The sequence below is a fragment of the Podarcis melisellensis genome (assembly GCF_964234715.1).
Source record: "Podarcis melisellensis genome assembly, chromosome: 12".
NCBI lineage: Eukaryota > Metazoa > Chordata > Lepidosauria > Squamata > Lacertidae > Podarcis > Podarcis melisellensis.
The window spans coordinates 41,889,994-41,911,130 of NC_138544.1; the positions used below are offsets into that span (position 1 = coordinate 41,889,994).

Sequence of the window (21,137 nt, forward strand, 5' to 3'; positions counted from 1 at the left end):
CTCAGCTATAGCCTCTCCTGCCAGCTGATCAGCAGGGTCTGGAAATCTCCTGGGCTGCTTCAGCCCCATCTTCCAGTTCACTCACAGCTTCCCGTCAGTTCCGTTTTCACCCTCCCTTCTGGTTTTCCTTCTCAACTAACTTAATGTTAGCAAACATGTTCAGTCCTCAATGGACCTGGAAGGAGGGTGGGGAATAATACTTTTTTTTTAAAATTCTAAAAAATCTTGGGTTCCCACTATGCCTGGGGATATTCTTATTGAATGTGGGCATGCCTAAGTTCTGGGGCAGGCCCAACAGGATTTTTGTTTTTTGCAAAATCGGTTTCAAGAGGATTGCCAAATAGCAGAGTACACATCAACACCTATTCCAGAGATATAAAAAACCATGTGTTTTGGGATGAATTGCAGCAAGATACAGCTTTTGATCGAAGCTGGAAACATTGTTTTCCTTTGGTTACTCACTTTTGGCAGTGCCCATTCTGACCGGGATCCATCTGCATTGTAGTAGTATGGCCGACCTTGTTCATCAACATGCTTTATCCACTACAGAAACAAAAGTTTATAAAATACTTAATACAAAAACCCCCAGATCTTTAATTTATAAATATGTCAAATGGGAGAACAGAAATACTTCAGATTCTGAGCCCCTCCAAACACACAGACAGAAAACCTCTATTTTTATATAGCCAGAGCTGGTTATAAAGATCCAAGGAATCACACCTGGGAATAGGGAGGGGGTGTTAAAAGGCCATCCAGCCAACCCCTTTAGTCCAGGAAATCCAGAACTAGAGTATTCCTGAAATATGGCTGTCCGATCAAAGCATTTTTGGTCACATACCTGGAACTATAATAAATGTATAGTACACAGTATTTTGTTGCCACAATTAATTTATATTGTAAGAAATAATAATTGTAATGATTTAAAATTCTGCTTCATACACATTTAAGTCCCATGGTTTCTAAATAAGGACAGCAGCTTTTTTACAACATAAAACTGGTTCTTCTCCCTACTGTCAACTACAGCAGCTCCATTTTTGAAGACATTCTAAAAAGAGCCATATTGTTATTTTATTCAAAATAGGGTTATTTTGCATGTGAAAATCTTCTGCCTTAGGCAAGAACCCTTTAAGAGGTGGGCTAACTTTATTTTTCCATAGTATATATTTTTTTTTTACTAAAACCCCTATCCCACAGCATTTTAAGGTAAAAAAGTAGGAGTGCATGCTTCAGAACAAATCACAGTTAAAGGCATAACTAGCCATGTTACACAATCCTGAATAGACACTTTTTCTTAAGAACATGAAAAGAACAAAATCATACCACGTTTTACTGAGCCTAACCGATTTCAGGAGAATCCCAGATATCAGGAGGCACTAAGCAGTACACCAAAATAAAAAATCACCCACTTGTCCACAAAGGCATAACTGTCTAGCTTCTACATATTCTTGTTGTAACACAAGGCATTCCCATACTCCCAATAGTCAAGTGGAGTGCTTCTGCAATCAAGAAGAGCTCCACAAGTTTTGCATTTCAACAGAGGACCAAGTTCTTCACTGAAGTTAAAGTAAAATTCATTCTCTCTCTCTCTCTCTCTCTCTCTCTCTCTCTCTCTCTCTCTCTCACACACACACACACACACACACACACACCACATTAGGACATACAATTAACAATAGTTTTCCAAAGGATATGATCCTAAGTGCATTGATTTAGAAGTCTTATTGTCTGTAATGGTGTTTTTAGGTGCAGCGTTGTGACTCATGACTATCATATAGTACTAGGAAAACTTAATCTTGCTTAACATATTAAAGGAAAATTGGATGTACATTTCATTCTTTTTAGTGGAAGAACAGTTTACTGTAGGCTAAATGCCCAACTATTATAACTGAAGGCAATTCTCCACTACCTGAATAGTTATAACCAAGCAAACAACAACAACCGCCCCCCACTGAACACACTGCATCTAAACAGAACAAAGCTTTGGAGGAGAGAAAAGAGGAAAATCCACAGGAGTCCCTGATCTAAGCAGTATCTCAGAACTCAGTCTCTCACATAGCTCTTCAGATATATCCATCATTCAAATGCAGCACAGCTTGTTCTCACAGTATTTTGGGAGGTGGGGAACAGAATGAAAAGTAGGAACAATGTCTGCTGAGTCTGAATAGAATGGCACACACACTGGAACTAGATTTTGCTTTTACTCTCTTTTCTACTCACACTGCTAGAGGGGGATAAAAATGGGGATCAGTCAAAACAGCCAGTATCTGTCCAAGGGGACAACAGCAGTATAGAGCTCTATTCTGGAGGCAGCACATGGCACAGCCCCGTCCCCAAGACTCTCCACTTTCAGAGCAAGAGACCTTGGTTCTGGAGACCAAGTGTGTCACCATTTTCCTCTCTTTTGTAGGAGGAGATAGTGAGTGTAGTTTGTCTTGCCTTGTGGCTAGTGTGACCAGGCACACGGTTGTTTTCGATGATGATTTAATATAGAAATCTCCAAAGTTTTAATCATTATGCTTCTCATAATTCAAATATTGAATTTTATAGATGACATTAATAGGATAGTAATCTGTTTATTCCAGCAGGGAGGGGAGAACTGCATCTCCTTCAAGCATCATTTTTAGAGTTACTTTTTGTTAAACAAAAGTAAAGGGACGCGGGTGGCGCTGTGGGTAAAAGCCTCAGCGCCTAGGGCTTGCCGATCGAAAGGTCGGTGGTTCGAATCCCCGCGGCGGGGTGCGCTCCCGTTGCTCGGTCCTAGCGCCTGCCAACCTAGCAGTTCGAAAGCAACCTCGGGTGCAAGTAGATAAATAGGGACCGCTTTCTAGCGGGAAGGTAAACGGCGTTTCCGTGTGCAGCTCTGGCTCGCCAGAGCAGCAATGTCACGCTGGCCACGTGACCCGGAAGTGTCTTCGGACAGCGCTGGCCCCTGGCCTCTTGAGTGAGATGGGCGCACAACCCCAGAGTCTGGCAAGACTGGCCCGTACGGGCAGGGGTACCTTTACCTTTACCTTTAACACATTAGGGAGGGAAAGCAGCTGTTGATAATGGGATATTATGCAGTCCACAGATAAGAAAATTAATTGAAGTTTATAACTTGCCAAACATGATACAGTACCGGGTTGGTAATACATATTCAAAACTTTAAAAATTTGCTATCTAACATAAGAAACCTACAGAGTACATATAAGACTGTACAATGACATTTCTAAACATAATTTTTTTGCAGGAAAAGTGGAAGCTAAACACAGTACAGTCCTAATATATAAGAGACCAAATATATTAGAGACCAAACAAAAAAGCGCCTAGAAATGAGCAAAAAACAAAAATGTTCAAGGGAGTGGGAAGAAACTGTCACTAAGCAATACTTTTCCACCACTAATGACAAAATCACACCTATTTGAGTTCTTACTTACTAAATTTCTACTAGCTTAGAATATACGTGATGAAGAAAAGTGTGTACCTTTTCCTTAGTATAGTCACTGGTATATAGCGTTTGGCCATGTTCATCCAACTCTTCTGACCACCCTTTGGGAGGAGAACCATACTGACTATCTGACTGGCTGTTACAAGAACTGTAGGAGTTTTCTTGTGATGAAAGAGTCTATAAATGGTCAAACATACAGAAGTATTGAGAATTTATATTAGGTCAAATTCTAGAAGAGGTTAGAACTTGATTAGAAGTCAAAACTTTAAATGAAAAATGAATTAAGAGGCAGAAAGTGAAATACAATCTACTTCCAAGGGAAAAGGTCAGGTTATTACTGAACAGAAAGCTTTTGGAAGAGATTAGTCAGGTGAGACTCACATGCCTTTTGGGCATTTCAGAGTTGAAAAAGAATAATTTTAGCTGAGATTACATTAGAGGAACAATACACGTCCTACTGAAGTCTGAGGCAAAAAAAGAAGATCCACATGAGCTCTGATGAGAATGTGGTTGCAGGTGGGCACTTGCAGGTAATAGGCAGCGGATGGGAGTATCTAATCTGGAAGCTCCAGCTTGGGCACAGTGCAACAACCAGCCTGCAGATTACTGGCAACTTGTTGAGCGAACTGCGCTGCCTGCCAATCACTACTGGGTCAGGGACAAATGTGCCTGTGTTAACTCACAAACCCCTAAGCAACTTTGGCCCAGAGCACTTTAAGCCCCCCAAGTACTGCTTGATTCCTTATGTTCCACCTTAATAATTGAGATCCTCTGATTGGGAACTTCTGGTGGGTTCTTCACACCTATGAGGTTCAGTTGGCCTTTACGAAGGACTGTGTCTTTACTGTGGCAGGTCCTGAGACCTGTGTAACTCCCTGCCAGTAGAGACTTGGAAGAAATAACCCCTGCCTACTTTCAGACATCTATTGAAATCCATTACTCAGAAAGTCCTTTGAAACAGGAATTTCTTTTCCTAAACAAGCTTTTATCAAAGTTACTGTAATTTTGTACATTGTATACCATATGTTGGGGATATACCCTTGGGCTGGGGTATTGTTTGGTGGGGGTATTGCTGTTGGTTTATTATATCTTTATCTTAGACCCTGTGATTTATGTGAAAATTGTTCAGTTTGGTTGTATATTTTTTAAATGTTATAGTTATGCATTCTTTTAATGTTTTAAGCCGCCGTGAGCATGGTTTGACCTGTGGGAGGGCAGCATACAAATAAAATTATGCATGTATGTAGTATTTTTATGAAAAGTGTGATCTATAAACACTTAATATTTATCATTCTGTCTTCCTATCAATTTTTCCCTGCGAATGTTCACTGCTCAGCAAGCAGAAATGGACAGTTCCCCCACCAGAGGGATAGTAAGTGCAATGCCCCAGGGTTCTGTGTTTCGACCTGTGCTTTTTAACTTGTTCATAAATTATCTAGTGCTAGGGATGTGTAGTGAGGTAGTCAACCTGGCTGGTGAAAGGGATCTGGTTGGCCACTGTGAGATGCATGACTAGAAGGGTTGTTGGTCAGCAGGGCTGTTCTTATGATGATACCCAACTGATAGAAGAGGTTAAAACAAAAAGTGTTTGCTGGGAACTCCAAAAAGATACATTTAAACTGAGTGACCGAGCAGTAAAATAGCAAATGGAAAATAGGCACATTGGGACAAAAAGAATGGTAATTTCACATACATGCTAATGGGATCTGAATTGCCAGTGACTGACAGGAACAAGACCTTGGTGTCATACTGGGTAGCTATGAAGAAGTTAGCACAGTATGCAGAAGCTGTGAAAAAGGAAAATTCTACACTGGGGAGCATTGGGAATAGGCCTGAATATATATTTCTATTTTCATCTAGATCTACATATGGCACTCCTGCCAACCTAGCAGTTTGGGAGCATGTCAAGTGCAAATAGATAGTTAGGTACCGCTCCGGTGGGAAGGTAAATGGCGTTTCCGTGCACTGCTCTGGTTTGCCAGAAGCGGCTTAGTCATGCTGGCCACATGACTCGGAAGCTGTCTGCGGACAAAACGCAGGCTCACTCGGCCAGTAAAGCGAGATGAGCGCCGCAACCCCAGAGTCGTCCTCGCCTGGACCTAACAGTCAGGGGTCCCTTTACCTTTACCTTTTACATATGGCACAATCAAAATTTCAAGTGAAATTGAAATATGAAATATGAAGAGCAACCACTATAAGCAGGACATTCATTTAACAATACTGGGAAAAAATCAAGAAACCCCTCAAAATTTCATACTACTGAACCTCTGAAGAATGTCAAGTGTTCTACTACTCTTATCTTAACAGAATTTAATGTACCTGGAATTTTGGCTGATGTAGTGAAATGCTGCTGCTTTGATGTTGCTGTTGTTTAATTGTTTAGTCGTGTCCAGATACATTAAATTCAGTTAAGATAAGAGTAGCTTTGATAGATGAATGTAATTTATTTAAAAGCTTAATATTTTGATATTTATGCATTTTGCTGTTTTATATTTTTAGTTATATGAATTAATGAAAGGTTTGATAACTAAAAGTATTTGTTTTATGATAATTGTTCTAAATTTCAAAATAATTGATAAATTTAGGAAAAAACTTTTGTTTGTTAACTATAGCCAATGCATACACAAATGTCAATTTATTAAATGTTTACAAATTTGTACATTTGTTGTATACAAATATTGATATGTCTTCACTCTGTGAGCCACTTTGAGCACAATTATGTAAAAGCAGCATATAAATACATTTTAATTTTTAAAAATCTACGGTATATCAAAGTAAGGCATTTAGGGGGGGGATCAGATACTTAGTGAAATGGTTATAATTTATTCTCAACTTTAGGGATTTTTTTAAAAAATCCAGTTGAACCCTGAAACATTTTGAAAGATGTTCTGGGCACTCCCAAAACATGTGATGAATACATAAAATCTAATTCAAGGAGAATCACATCTCTTATTAAAGACCCTCAATAACTTTATTTTGTTAACTTAGGTTTAAGATATCAGTTAATGTTGTTAAATCTAAGGTAACAAAACTAAAAATGCTTAATTATTTTAAAATTATCAGATGACATACCAGTAATCCAACCCAACAAACAATGAAGAGGCAGAAATGTCAGTCAATAAAACTGGGGAAGGCAAGTCTATGCCACCTTAAAACAAGCGCAAGAAAAAGTATCACACACATGGATACACACAAAAGTAATAATGCTCTAGACAATAAATATACTTTTTACATTCCCCCTCCCCCCAAGCTATTAACAGCTCTTTTCTCTCAGTTCCACTTCTTCCCTTTTGCTTTCCATATGCTTGTCAATATTTCCCCTGCCAACAAGCCCATAAACATTGACTGGACACATAGACACATTTCATTAGAAGTAAGGCCTTCTGTTCTTTCTGCTAATGTTAAGACACATCAGTCACGACACTAAAAATTGTTTTTAGAGTATCTGGCAAAGACCCACACATACTACTAGACATAAGAAGCTAATTCAAAGTCATAGAGACCATGGAGAAGGAAACCAAGAAGCTATTGCAGTAATAACATGTTAAAGATGTAAACATCAGTAAAACTGGGAAGGGTTTCCCCCTGCTCTTACTACATTATGGTTTAGTTTACACATCACTGTAAGCCAAACTATAACTACAGTGGTACCCCGCAAGACGAACGCCTCGGAAGACGAAAAACTCGCTAAACGAAGGAGTTTTTCGTTTTCTTAGCCGCTTCGCAAGACGCATTTCCCTATGGGCTTGCTTCGCAAAACGAAGCTTGCCCCGCAAGCTCCGGGGATAGCGGGGAAGCGCAGTGCGTCTTCCCCGCTGTCCCCGGACCTCTTTTGAAGCAAGGGGGAAATAGGGTCAAGCGCTTCTGTTGCATGACTTTTAAGCAAGGGCCATTTGATTAGACTTGGCTCCGATATCCTCCTCAATAAACTAAAACAAAAAGCTCAATGAATAGTTCCATAACTGAGGTGGGAAAATTAAAACCACTGGTTGGTTGGGTTTCTTTAACTGAAGTTTGTCCATCATTGCTGGATGCTGTTAGCATCAATTAAACTTACCTCTTGATCTACTTGATTCACAGAGTCTGCTTTACTTATGCTTGGATCCCGAGTGAAACGTGGGGGTTTCCAGGTTCTCTCTTGTGTTCCTTTGTTGTAATAGTAACAGCGTCCTGTAGTATCTTTGTGGGTCTCCCATTCCCCATTAATTTGGATTGGAGGGCTTGTAGGTAAAGGTGGGAGTGCAGACTGAGATATTTTCAGTTCTTGTAAATTAGCATAAACTGGTGAATCTGGCCTTCCTTGGCTTGGTGGTGTGATTGGCTGCAACAAAAGAAATTGCATTTTACTTAAAATATTATGATAGTAACATTGAGAGCATTGCAGCAAAATTTGTACATCAGAATATGTGTTAAACTCCAAAGAATATCTCATCACAAGACATTTTTACAACACTTAACAGCCAAATAAACTGAAGTTGCTAAAAAAGAAAAAGGTAACCAATGGATTTAAAGAGGCTGAGATTTAGTTAAATTAGTTAAATTTGCATTCTTCTCTTCAACCCAAAGGTTCCAAGTGCAGTACATACACTATATCTAAATAGTGTTAGACAGAGGCTTTCATCTTTTTGGAGTGCAGGGGCATTATTTGGAGATCTACAAAATATCCATTTCACAGAAGAAAAACCAGCCAATGCTCAGAACGGTTTCTTCAAAACAACATGCAGCACTCTTGTACCAAAACTGACAACCATGAAAAAGGCAACCCCTCCCCACCTCAAAGGAAATGACCCTCCAATCAATCAATCAATCAATCAATCAATCAAAACAAACAAAACTAGTCACTCAATTTCAAAAAAGCAAACTGGAAGGGGCTGGGTGCTCCATGGCATGCTCTGAAGATGCCCACATCGTCCTGAATTGGTCTGCTCTGAGCTGAAGTCTTGGACAAGAGAAAAAACGGAATGCAACAGCTTAGCCTAGAGCACTAGGGCTAACACCGCTAGCCTTTGTGCAGAGTAAGTTGCTACATTGGGGGGGGGGGTCTGGAAGACTTGTCATAGTGGAAATTGAGCCAGAAAGGATTATTATAACTTTATACAGTGGAACCTCAGGTTGCGGACATAATCCGTGACGGAGGGACGTCCGCAACCCGCAGCATTTGCATCCTGAAGCACCGTGTCTGTGCAGACGCTGGCGTGATTCGGTGCTTCTGCACAAAGCGCAATTTAGCGCTTCTGCGCATGTGGCGAAACCCGGAAGTAACCCGTTCCAGTACTTCCGGGTTTCCCGCGGTCTGTAACCTAAAAACACGTAACCTGAAGCGTCCGTAACATGAGGTATGACTGTACACATGTACAGTGAATAGCCAAGCAATGACATCAAAAAAATTCTCCATCATTCTTCATCCAAAGGTCTCAAACTCAGGAGTCGAAGTCAAGGGTTTAAAAAACATGGCAAAGACAAATATAATACAGGGAACAGTTCTCTATAAAGGGTCAAAAACCTCCACAGGTTTCACAGGAAGAATTCTCTCACCTACCCTCAAAAATTAAAGATGATTCTACCACTGTATATCCCAAGAATTCAAAACATACAGGAATCAACATCCTTCTTTTTCAAAACTGAAGCATAATAAACCATGAACGATCATAGAAGGTTCTATGAAAATGTGAATAATATGCTATAAAAAACCCTGTCCATTTCATCATCTGTACACTACAAGCTAGTAGATATCCAATCTTATCTTAGCACACCTAAATCCACTGTACCAAGGAATATCCAGTGCAACAAAAGCTGCAACCCACAGGATCAACTTTGCATGATGCTGGTTAAGGATGCTCTTGGAGTCTGTATATGACTCATCCCTTTATTATAAATGAATCCCCAGAACCACAAGCTATCAGAAGTAGGGGGTTTTAGTTCTTACCAGTGGTGTGAGATTTTGCTTATCTGTCACTCACAGATATTTGTTTTCGGTTAATACTTGCAGGGGAAACAGTGTTGCATATTTATTCCACACCAAAGAAGCGCAATTGCATAAACCCATGATCTGTAAAGCAGTTCCATTTCTACCAAAGTCAGAGTCTGTTTTGTGCATGTTTTATATTAGTGGCCAATATTAGGCCAGCATGGGATGCAGATTTTAATATGTCAGGTTATTCATTTCAGCTTAATCGTTTTATGTAAGTTTTATAGCAGGTAGATTAGGGGTTGCATAAGGACGCACCCAAGAGGCCTGCAGCAACCATAACAGCCAGGGATGTGGTTAACTGGAGATTTTATCTTAACCTTTACCACAGCTCCCTCTCTTCAGCACAATGTCCCTTGAACTGTGCAATCACAATTTCCATGTATGCAGATGTTAGGTGTGTTCACTGATACAGCACAACTTCTGAGCGCTGAAATTAGCACAGCTGAAGTTTATTCTTGGTTCTAAATAAAAAAAGACACCATAAAAATGAGCATGTCTTTAGGCTAATCAAATTATACTCTCCATTGCTTTATCTTTTAGGTGGCAATTCTACACACATCTATCAGGGGTTAAGTCCCAGTGAACTCAGTGGGAGTGAGTGCTGAGTAAATATGCATAGGGTTGTGGTGCATTAACAAACTAGTATATTTGCTCGTTCTTTGAAAAAGATACTACACCATGCTAATGTCAACAGGGAAATATAATATCCACAGGACATTTAATTATAAAGAAAGGTTTCTGAGAGAGGAAATAGGAAATGTCCTATTTGTCTTTAGCACTAGTATCTGGAATGCCCCAATTCTGAACAGCAAGAATCATTTATTAACCATTATGTCCAGTAGCCATTTCCTAATGTATCCCACACCAATTTGTATGTTCACTCTTATTTACACAGCTCTGTCTCAGTCACTACATTAAGCCCCACCAAGAAGGCACAACATACTTTCAGCTCCATCAAGTCGACAAAGTCACCTGGTACTTCTGAATTCTGAAATACTACCTGGGGTATCCTGAAAACATTTCCTCAATCGTAAGAACACTCAACTTCTATGTTTTGATTATTAAACTTATATCTTACTCTTAAATTGGATTCCCAGTGGCCTCCATCCAGGTTACCAATGGGGTCTGCACCAACATAGGTTTAACTACAGTACACTGTAGATTCAGGTTCTAACAAACCATTCACTGAGCAAAACTTTTCCTAATACTTGGATCTGATTTATTTAAATTAGACTGCACATGTTGAAAAGCTTGCTAATGATACAGCAAGCAAAACACTTCAAATTCGCTATTTCTTTAAAAACTCTTAACAAGCAAGAGACTGCCCACTAGATGTCACTGTGGAGCCCAATACCTGTATATTAACTGAACACTAATTCCGTTAATTGCTTTCCAAACCACCTACAGTATTTTATATGCTCCATGTGCTTTAAATAATTTTAGTTTGAGGTTGTTTTTTTAGCCCTTCTGGGCCAATGGTGTTGCTGTGGACCCCAGCAGATGTTTGAAATATCTGTAAAGCATTTCCTAGCAAACCTGGACCACTTAATACACCATTTACTCCTGAGCAATATGGGGCCAATTCTTCTGTTTTGCTTCATTCCTTCACATAATGCTACACAAAACACAAAAGTTACAGAAACACACACACACACACACACACACAGGATGATATTTAGTGATGTAGAGCTAACGAACCAAAACCAGTTTAACCTAGTTAGCTTTTCCTCAATCTTCTATTCTAGCAAAAGATGAAGCAAACCTGAATAGATTTATTTCTATTCTGTCCTTTGAGAAAGTGAAACAATAGCCCAGTTTACACATCATATTAAACCATACCTAAATAACTTTGCTTTAACATGATTTAAAAATGCATTTTATAGCATTTTTTACAATTAATGAACATAATTTAATTATTTAATATTATTAGCAGTGTTCTGGTGTATACTACTGGCAGTCGCAGGTGTTTCACCCCTCCCTTGGTCCTGCCAGGAAACAAGCCATAGTTTGACCAAAAAACAGAAAAACAAACCCATCAGTGGAATCCAAGTTAAGTTTATTTTAACTATGGTTAAAGGCAATGTGTGAACCAGGTTATGATACGAACCTCCCAGATTAAAGTAAGCAGAAAGAAACCCCAATCATATCTATCCATGAAAATAAAAAGAAACAGAAAAGACGAGAGTAGGAGAAAACAAATCCTTGCATCTTGGTCCCATTTCAACCAATACAAACAAAGTCAAAGGATTACTTACTATATTTTTGCTTAAACTTCTTAGGGTAAGAAGTTTCAAAGTAAGAAAATTTTGCACTACCTTATCCAGAGGTTTAGGGAAAGCCTGACAGAATCCAAGTACTCCCTACAGTCACCGAACGCTCAGAAGGAAGTGGAGCCTCCTCTTCCAGTGTGAAACCTCTGAAAGAGCAGCTCCTAGCCTTGCTCACAGTAGGATAGCTCAATGAATTTCAAGACATGCTTCAATTCCTACAAAAATACTTTTATTTGATTTGCGTGCACAACTTTTCTCATCCTAATGGAGAAGGCAGTATCATGGGAAACATATTAAGACTAATGTCTGTTTCATCTTTTAAACACAAGCCAATCTGCATGATTTAAAATATTTCATATGCATTATGCTAAGCTGCAAGCATCAGCCAATTAAGACTTTAATCTAATTAAAATGCCTCTCAAACAGAAACCATTCTAGCAACATTCTCCTTCTTCTGGGCATGATGTGTCCAGCCATGAAGACATTGCAAGCAAGAGACTAAGTGGGTTTCTCCTAGTTTGTGTTTAGCATCTTGCTGCCCCAACAGCACTCGACTCCAGCCTTCTCTGAAGACTCTAGTCCCAGGGTGAAATTATCATAACTCACTAGTAGAGATGATGCTGTGCATGCAGATGGTTCCAGGTTCAATTCTGTACAGAACTGAAGGTGTTGCTATACTTGACGCCAAACTAGTGAGATTGTTTTATAGTAATTCCATACATTCTATAATAAATGATGTTACACTTATGTGTGCTCAGTTGTTAAATTGGTTCCCCACCCCTGCTGTAAAATATAAAGGTCAGTGGATCAAATATATACAGCGAAGACTAAGGATCATTTATTCTAATTAGCCAAGAAATGTAAGGGTAATTAAAGCTGGTTGTGTGAAACCCCTGACCACTCATCTAATGGTTGTTTTTGTGGTTTTATTTTTATTTGTATGTACATTGAACTTACTTTAATTGTGTTGCTTTTTGTAAGCTGCCCTGGGGGCATTTAGAGAAGGGTGGGCTATAAGTATGAAAAATAAGCAAACAAACTAATCATAACTGTCTGGACCTCTAATTTAAAGTCACTAGCTTCCTCAGCAGCAGTATTTTACAGAACCACGTCATCGGATTTGCTAAAATGAGTCACTTTGTATTTTATCATTTAAAACAAACAGATACAAGCAAACATCTTGTGAGGGCTTAGTGTAAAGTCACTTTACTAATAATAAAATGCTGTGCATCATCGATCCATTAGCCCTCATCAGTAAGGAAATGCCTCAACCAACAGTGCCCTATAGCTGAGACGGCAAGAATAGTTTACAGCTGACAAAGCAATTATTGGGTACCTTAACATTCACACACATTCACGTGGCTCAATTATAAAACCACACTCAGCATTCAGAGGATCAGCTAGAACAGCAACTCTTTGGAGAACATTCTCATTTAAAAACTGTAATAGGGTAATAAAGCAGCACGGCAACTCATTAAAGGGCTTACAAAATACGAACTCTCACTGAAAGTGCATTGGATCTCTGCATACTATCAAATAGCAAATTGCAATTGAAAAACTTCAGCATTCAAGAAAACATCAATGAAATGTGTTGCAGAAAAATATCCAAATTACACATTCCAGCCTTAAATATACTTCCCCATCCAATTGATCTGATCTGTCTATTATTTCAGCAAAAAACAAAAAGTACTAGTTACTTCCTTAAAGGAAGCATTCGTGGGAAATTACTTGCTAGTCAACTAGTGTCGTTTTAGTCATCAAAGACCTTTAAAGTTTTGACCCTTCAGCAGTGGTGGAGCTTCATGCTCTGGCACCGGGGGTGGGGGGTGGAGAGCAGGCAGGGGCGTGGCTGGCATGGGTCCCGGGGGGCATGGCTCCCAGCGCAGGTGGGGGGCAGCCACGATGGCACCCCACCGGGATCGCGCTGCCGGGGGCGGTGCACTCCCCCTGAACCCCTCTTCCTCCGCCAGTGCCCTTCAGCACAGTAATGAAATGAGGAAAATACTGGAGGCAGAACAGATCTTAGTAGCGAATTCTTAAGCTTCACAAACAGTAATTCTGGTGGTTTGCTGAAAGCTGACAGTTTCCTGTCCAAAGTTTTGTCAGTGACCATCCTGCTTGAAGTCTACAGTTTATCTCTTCCTTTGGGTTTCTTTAGGAAAAGGCAGCAAATGATTTACAGTTAGTTGTTCAGTTAGTTGTTGGGTGCTAAAGCACCACAGAGGTGTTATAAGAATTTAAGGTCTCAAATATATAAATTAAATGTTCATAAATTTACAAGGCAAACACATACGTAAGTATATAAACCATGTGTCTGAAATTCTACAAGAAGAGCAAACCTGAAACCATTTTGACTCTCCCAAATTGACCTCAAATGTTTCTCTGCAAGGAGGAAGGAAATGGGAAAGCCTCTCCATTGTCTTTTGCTTACTTGTCTTTAGGGCACCTTTGTGTATGAATAGGGTGAGCCTGTGACTTGGATTCAGGAATTAAAGTATTTACCATCACAAAAGAATGGCCGGGCTGCCCAAGTAAAGCAATCACTGGCCATTATCAGGTATCCTGGCAGACAGGGTTTCTGTTGTAGACCACCTCCTTCTGTGATGTATGTATGATGTTTTGGGGGATGGTCTTGAGCTACAGGGTGGGCAATTTCAAAAGTCTATATAAGGGCTTGCACACCATTGTTCTGGGTTCCTCCTTCCTCCTACGTGTGGTGAGTGAGCATCCTGTTGCAACAGTTTAATGAAGATCAGGCTTAGAAGCTGCTTTGCTTCTCAATATTCTCTGATTGGCCTGTTATTTTCTCCTACCGATAGAGAACCAACTTAAGGACTCTATAGGGGCTCTTGGATACCCCATAAGGGAAAAGGAGCAGTTTTTTCTTATAACACAGGATAATCATTATGCTTTTGAAACTTCATTGCCAATATTTCTAGTTGCAAATTTAGTATAAAGGTACTTAGATAAGTCCTATTATTAGGCAGAAAACAGGCCAACACCTCACATGGCTGGTGTATCATGAAAAGGTAGCAAATTGTTCTTTATTGCATGTATTATGGTTGTATTTTCACTGCCAGGGAGGGAGGGAGGAAAATGCTTGTGGAATCTTCTCCCTCAAGTGCCATAAGAACTTGGCTGATCTTGGGTAACATAAACATTTGAGAAAAGCCCTGCTGGTTCAGACCAAAGGCTCATCTAGTCCAGCATCCTGCTCTCTCTGTGCGAACTCCTCCTGGGACTCCTCCTAAGGAAGCTGTGCCTGGAGGAAGAACTGTGAGGAGAGAGATTTCATCAGGCAAGGCCTCCTTCCACCTGCCTTGCCCCACCCTCTAGTCTCTGCTTCTCCATTTGTATTGTATTATTTTATGTACTGTGGCTTGCCACTGTTTTATTGATTATAGTTTAGAAATTACCGTATTTTTTGCACCATAACACTCACTTTTTTCCTCCAAGAAAGTAAGGGGAAATGTCTGTGCGTGTTATGGAGCGAATGCCTGTGGGTGGCGGGGGGGGGGGATCTGCTGCAGTTGTGAGCAGAGGATCCATGGTTCCCCTTCCTTCCCTCCTCCGTGGTTACAAAGCATGGATCCACATGGATCCTCAGGATTTTTGCATTGGGCTACTCCAAACTCACTGTCAGATCACATGCCTGTGGCCACAGCATGAACCACAAAAATCATATATCCACTATTTCGTTTAGAATATTTTTTTTCTTGTTTTCCTCCTCTAAAAACTATGTGCGTGTTATGGTCTGGTGCGCGTTATAGAGCAAAAAATACAGTATTTATTGTAACTGTTGAGAGGATTTCTATTTAACTTTTATATGTAGATATTATTTCGTACTATTCTAATAATTGTTGAATGTTACTTTTTGATGTAGGTTGCTTTTTAAAAGTTTTGTTTTATTATCACATTTTTGTATTGCATTAGATTGTTATAAGTTGTACATTTTTTGTTTCTTCAGCTTGTAAACCGCCTTAAGTATTGTAAGATAGAAAAATAAAAAATGATGATGTGAACTCACAAGCTGGAGGTGAGCACGATAGCACTTTCCCCACCTCTGATTCCCTACTACTTGTAATCAGACGCATACTATGCACTTTGATTGCTGGAAGAAAGGCACCTGCTATGTGCTGCTGTAGCTCCAGAAGCAAAATGCATTGGGCAGTCCTGCACAGGCTATTGTGTTGCCTGATGATGGATTACTTGAAACACTACTAAACTACAGCGGTTACTCAGCAGCATACTGTACCAACCTGTAAAAAGACTATCAAAATCTATGTATCAACTTTTAGGCACGTTAATAGGTTTCATTACCCAAATCCTTTGTTTTCACAAGAATAGAAACCTCCTCCCTTCACCACTCATTATTTCTACTAATTACACATTCCCTACAAAAATAACCAAACTTAAGTATAGAACTTGTGTTTTTTAAAATTCCGATTGAATTACACAGAGGGACATGAAGGACTTGGCCGTTTGCCCCAACATTTACAGCCCTGGAGTGATTACAGTGGACCTGAAGTACACCTCCTGCAGGGTTTGCTAAACAGAACTGTGCTTTCGATAAGAGCTGCCATTACTAAGCCTCAACAAAAAGAGGACCTAAACTTCCCACCAGTGCAAAGTTTGTGAGGTTGGGAACTACGATGTTTTCTAGTGTTGCATTCAAATTCTAAATAGTATATGTTATGCAAAATAATAAAATCCCTATACCTTAACTTTTCACTTGCAAGGTTTTGCATTCACCAAGTTTGTAAAAGCACATGAAACAGTTGTTGCTTATCTGAGAACAAAACATGAATATATTACGCTTTATAGAAAATGTACAGAAATGTTTAATTACTATGTGGAAAATACAGCTCAAAAAAATCCTCAAATATATCTATTCAGATAACTTATCTCAGGTAGACTGATATGTAATGTAGACACAACGATATTCTAAAGTCTTCTTAAAAATAAATACAGCTTTAGGTTTTCTAAAGATTATAATTACCTATTAAAGACTCCCGCTTTTCCCTGAACTGATCTTTAGTTTTGAATCCTAAAGCTATTGATCCCCGCATTCTTGAGTGATTGTCCTAAAATTCATTTTTAAATCACATGTGCGGGCATGCGCGCGCGCGCACACACACACACACACACACACACACACTGTATAATAACACAAACAGATCAAGCATTGCTGAAGGGATGCAGGACATTTGTTCCTCTGTACCAGGGCAATCCAACTTTTCTTACCAAGTGGGCTGCAAGAGTACATTGACATGGAACGCATGAGCTGCACATAGTCTTGTTGCACCGGAGAGGAAAGGGAGGCCAAAACTTGATGTCCACCTTTGTACTCGCATGCTGCCTTCCCAAACCCAGCTAAGTGAGGCATAGGGCTTTGAGAAGGAGGAGTGGGGCTCTGGCAGAGTCCTTGAGCCCTCCCAACTCCTTCACAAAGCAGGAAAAGCACTAACTAGGCTCTGGAAGAAGACAGGGGAACTCTAAGGCCAAGTCAGGGACCTTACTCCTCCTTCCCAAAGCCTCGCTTAACAAACTTTCAGAAGGCTGCAGGGGGGATGTCAAATGTCACAGAGGGCAGCCAAAAAAGATGGAATCAAAAGATGGAACATAAATAATGTTTAGGTTTACCGAAAAGGGAAATTTACAAAAACTAGAAGCATAGCTACTCTTGCAACTTGAGCTAGATTTGACTCATTTTAAAAGTATTAGTGACTCAGTAAGAGAAAAGAAACATAGATCATTCATTGAAATCAAGTTTCCTATTTTGTAATTCAAAACAAAAGTGAATTTAAATGCTTCCTACAGCCATCAAAACAACAGCTCTAATCTAGCCAAGATGTTAATCACACAATTAATTTTCCTACTGAAGACAAAAGACCTACTATGTACTAAACTTTGGTTCAGTCATATCCACAGTGATATACAACTAGTGTCCTTTAAATGCTATAGAAATACTGTGGAATTTGCTTTCTGCGGACTCATCCCATGGTATTCCTCTAGCATTCAAACTGAATGTGTCTTTCTTACACAATCTGTACATGAGGAACATGTATTACCAGTTAGCTGAAAGAAGTTCCTGGTCCCCAAATATAAGGGAGGTGAAATTTCTACAGCCACACTGTTGTGTTTTGGAATCAGAGAAGAAGCACTTTCCCAAATTTCCATGGCAAATGCAGAGTTTTGGGTGAAAGCATGGAGTTACTAGCAACTGCATAGTCCAGCTAATTCTAAGCCATGCAACAATCTGTGGACAATCTGCATATTTATATGACTAAATATTTTAACTACGGTACATTTTTATTCTACCAAGCAGTTTATGTGTGGTTTCCAAGTGCTTTACCCATCCAAACAGACCTCACACCTGCTTAGCTTCAATAATGTGGTAGTCTCATATGCCTTCAGACCATATCCAGGCTGCAGATAGAAACCAGTCTCTTAATCATGGTTTGAAAACACATTGTGGGCTTCTGTACTTCCCTGCTCTCACTCAAGCATTTCCCCCTAATTTTTATAAATTTGCAACTCTGGTGCAATTTTTTCAAGCACTGCAAACTACTTAGTTCTGAAGCTAAATGGAAAGGAATCCCCAAATAAGGAACAGGGTTGCTTAATCTAGCCACATGTAAATAGACCAATTATTACGTCTACAGCAAACCTACATGCCCAACCTTTCCAGAAGCATGAGCTAGTAGTTACAGAGTAGATTAAGGCTTTGGCATGAGATGGAGAACAAATATCCATTTTCGACTGGCAGGCAAAGTCATAAATATCCTTCATTTGGAAACTAAGTTTAGCGTAGAGCTCAGATACTCTATTAATATAATATGGGTGAGTAAGATCAAACAGGTTCCCCACAGTGGTTGATTCTGGTAACTCATAACATGGTGTACCCTAGAGTAACAAAGGGTGAAAAAGCCTATAATAATAGGGGACATTGCCTGTTTTTGCATTAATGATGCTACATCTCAAAAGGCAGATTTTGGGTTTGTTTTTAAGATGAAAATAGTACCACCGTAACAAAACAAAACAAAAAGAGGAATAACGGGAATATGAGTCTAAATTTTAAATACATTTTTTCATCTTAAACTATGCTATTTCTATTTAAAAACAAACAAAATTCTGGTGTCTTAAAACATCTGTAAACATTTTAAAGGAATACAAAATCAGATATAAACCAGACCTGGTTGTAAAGCTTTTTATCAACCTAGTCTGTTCTTTAAAAAAATGTTCCATTTAATCTGGGTTCCCCTCCTTCATATGCCCTTTATCTTACCTACAGAGGACTAATCTAATTGATTTGTGTTCGGCAGGAAGAACATGGATTTCATTTATATCAGCATCGCTGTAACACAATGGCAATAATCTTTGTCTGCTCATTCCCAACAACGCAAGCAAAATATAGAAATTCATAGTTTGCCACAAATTAATTCTGCAATAAAACAAATATAATTATTAAAAAATACTAAAATATCTAAGCCTAGATCCACTATTGATATATACGTTAAAAGGAGAACATTCAGAACTATTCAGTCACATGCTAACAGCTGCCTGATTATTCTTTACAAATTATTGCAAATGAAAAAAAAAAAAGACAGATGAATGGATTAGGAAAATGTGGGAATATGCTGAAATGGCTAAACTGAACTATATAAGGCTAAAAAAATGCATCAGATGAAGCAGTATAGCATTTCTTTACTTTCATTTTTTTGCAAAGGTCATCTATCACTAGATGGTTTTCCTATGTACATTTTTTAACTGTGCTCTGTCCACAAATCAATTGCTTATTCAAGCTATGCCCAAATCAGATTCTGGCATTAGAGGGGTTATCTACCTCATCCAGTAACTTATTACTGTTCTTGTCTTCAATGTTTATTTGAAGCCTGAATTATGCATTCTGGCTTGTTTCTCGTCTCCTTCCACACTTCCCATTTCTGAGATGCTACAATTCCCAAACTCGCTTAACACACAACACCCAGACCACCATCAATGGAAATGAACGAAGGAATTGGCAAATTGTTTATGATACTTACTTCCAAAAGAGTTGAAGGCCACCTATCACAGCACTGAGTAATACTGAGGAAAACTATTAACACATTATGAAAAGGCCAAAAGAAAAGTACCGGTAATCTGCCAGATATAAAGTATGCAAACAGAAATTCTAATGACACCACAATAGCTATTTAGATAGGAAAAGGGCTGACTACATTGGACAAAAAACATGCCAATCCTGGAAGTGATAGCGGGATACCAACGAACCCAGTACAAAAGAACAAGGAGGCACAATTTACCATTTGCTTATGACATTTTATACAACTATAAAAATATAACAGTTCTAAACATTAGTATTTTGCCTTCTTTCTCTTAAAATAATGTAAACTACAAAGAGCCAAAATATCTGTGTATCCTTTAGAAGAAAAAGTTGGGCTGCTTTTCTCAGCAATTACTCCGTGTGTCTCTTGGTTATTTCACACACTTGTTAACTCCTCAAATGTAGGCACAGTTACATCAGTATCTCAAATATTATTGTAATACGTACAGGACCACCTCTTGCCATTCTCCTTAAGGTATTAGCAAAACATTTTACATTAATGCAGATGGTTAATACCATGGTTAATACTAATTCCACATGTGCACATATAAAAACCCCCATTTCACCAACCTGCTGAGCCAGAACAGGAAGTTTAAAAAAAGAAAACTTAGTCCGCAGACTTACTTGAATGCTTTGCATGTCTAGTGTTGCCACATCTTCATTCTTCATTTGCTTATTGTTGAGCCAAAATAATCTTCTGAATACAGAAAACAACAAATGCTGCCTACAGAGAGCATACGCAGCAGAAGCGATCCACCATGAATAAAGTAGAAATAATCTGTTTAGCATGTAGAAAGCCAAAGTTCAAGAAGTCTGCTCCTTGGACTCTTACATAAAATCAACAGGCCACCTTTGATAAAGTGTTTTAATAACAGTGATACCAAGAGAAGCTTTCAGTGTTCAGTGTCTTAAAGGCGCCACGATCATGTCGTCTGGCTAGCAACAATAAAAGTAATCTGTGGGTGTCAGCAATTTGCAATGCACCTCTAGCCTCAATATCATATTTGGCCACTTAAAGCAGCTGAAAGCAAACAGATTCTGTTTTCATAAGCTCCCAAGGTTTTGCTGTCTGGAACAAAGCATGTATGGGCTACCATATTCTAACCAACAAATAGTCTAAAATGGTTAGGGTACCTAGTAAACTATTGTATATGGGCAATGGTTTCTATCACACATGGTGAAATCATATTCCTTTAGCATTACCTCTCACACAGAAGCTAGATAAGCTCCTTGGAAGAAGGTCTGAATAGAAAATGTAACACACATTTAAGTCTGGCATCGGGGGGGGGGGAACCATGCAATGCACCTCAATATAAGAAAGCCCATCTCAAACCATTCTTTTCTTGAAAAAGCTTTGTAAACCAC

At 39.2% G+C, this 21,137-nt stretch overlaps 1 protein-coding gene across 10 annotated transcripts in view; it reads right to left on the reverse strand.

The window, feature by feature from the left end:
- The window catches only part of ARHGAP12 (Rho GTPase activating protein 12), a 68,768-nt gene that overhangs the window by 29,828 nt on the left and 17,803 nt on the right, over window positions 1-21,137 (reverse strand). For 6 of the 10 annotated variants that reach the window (XM_081931646.1, XM_081931643.1, XM_081931645.1 and 3 more), the window contains exons 3-5: window positions 7,485-7,748; window positions 3,464-3,604; window positions 463-543 (exon numbers count right to left, since the gene is read on the reverse strand). In XM_081931646.1, the coding sequence (XP_081787772.1) occupies window positions 463-543; window positions 3,464-3,604; window positions 7,485-7,748 (486 nt within the window). The remainder of the gene's footprint in view (window positions 1-462; window positions 544-3,463; window positions 3,605-7,484; window positions 7,749-21,137) is intronic. The other 4 variants (XM_081931640.1, XM_081931648.1, XM_081931647.1 and 1 more) reach the window with 1 other exon arrangement.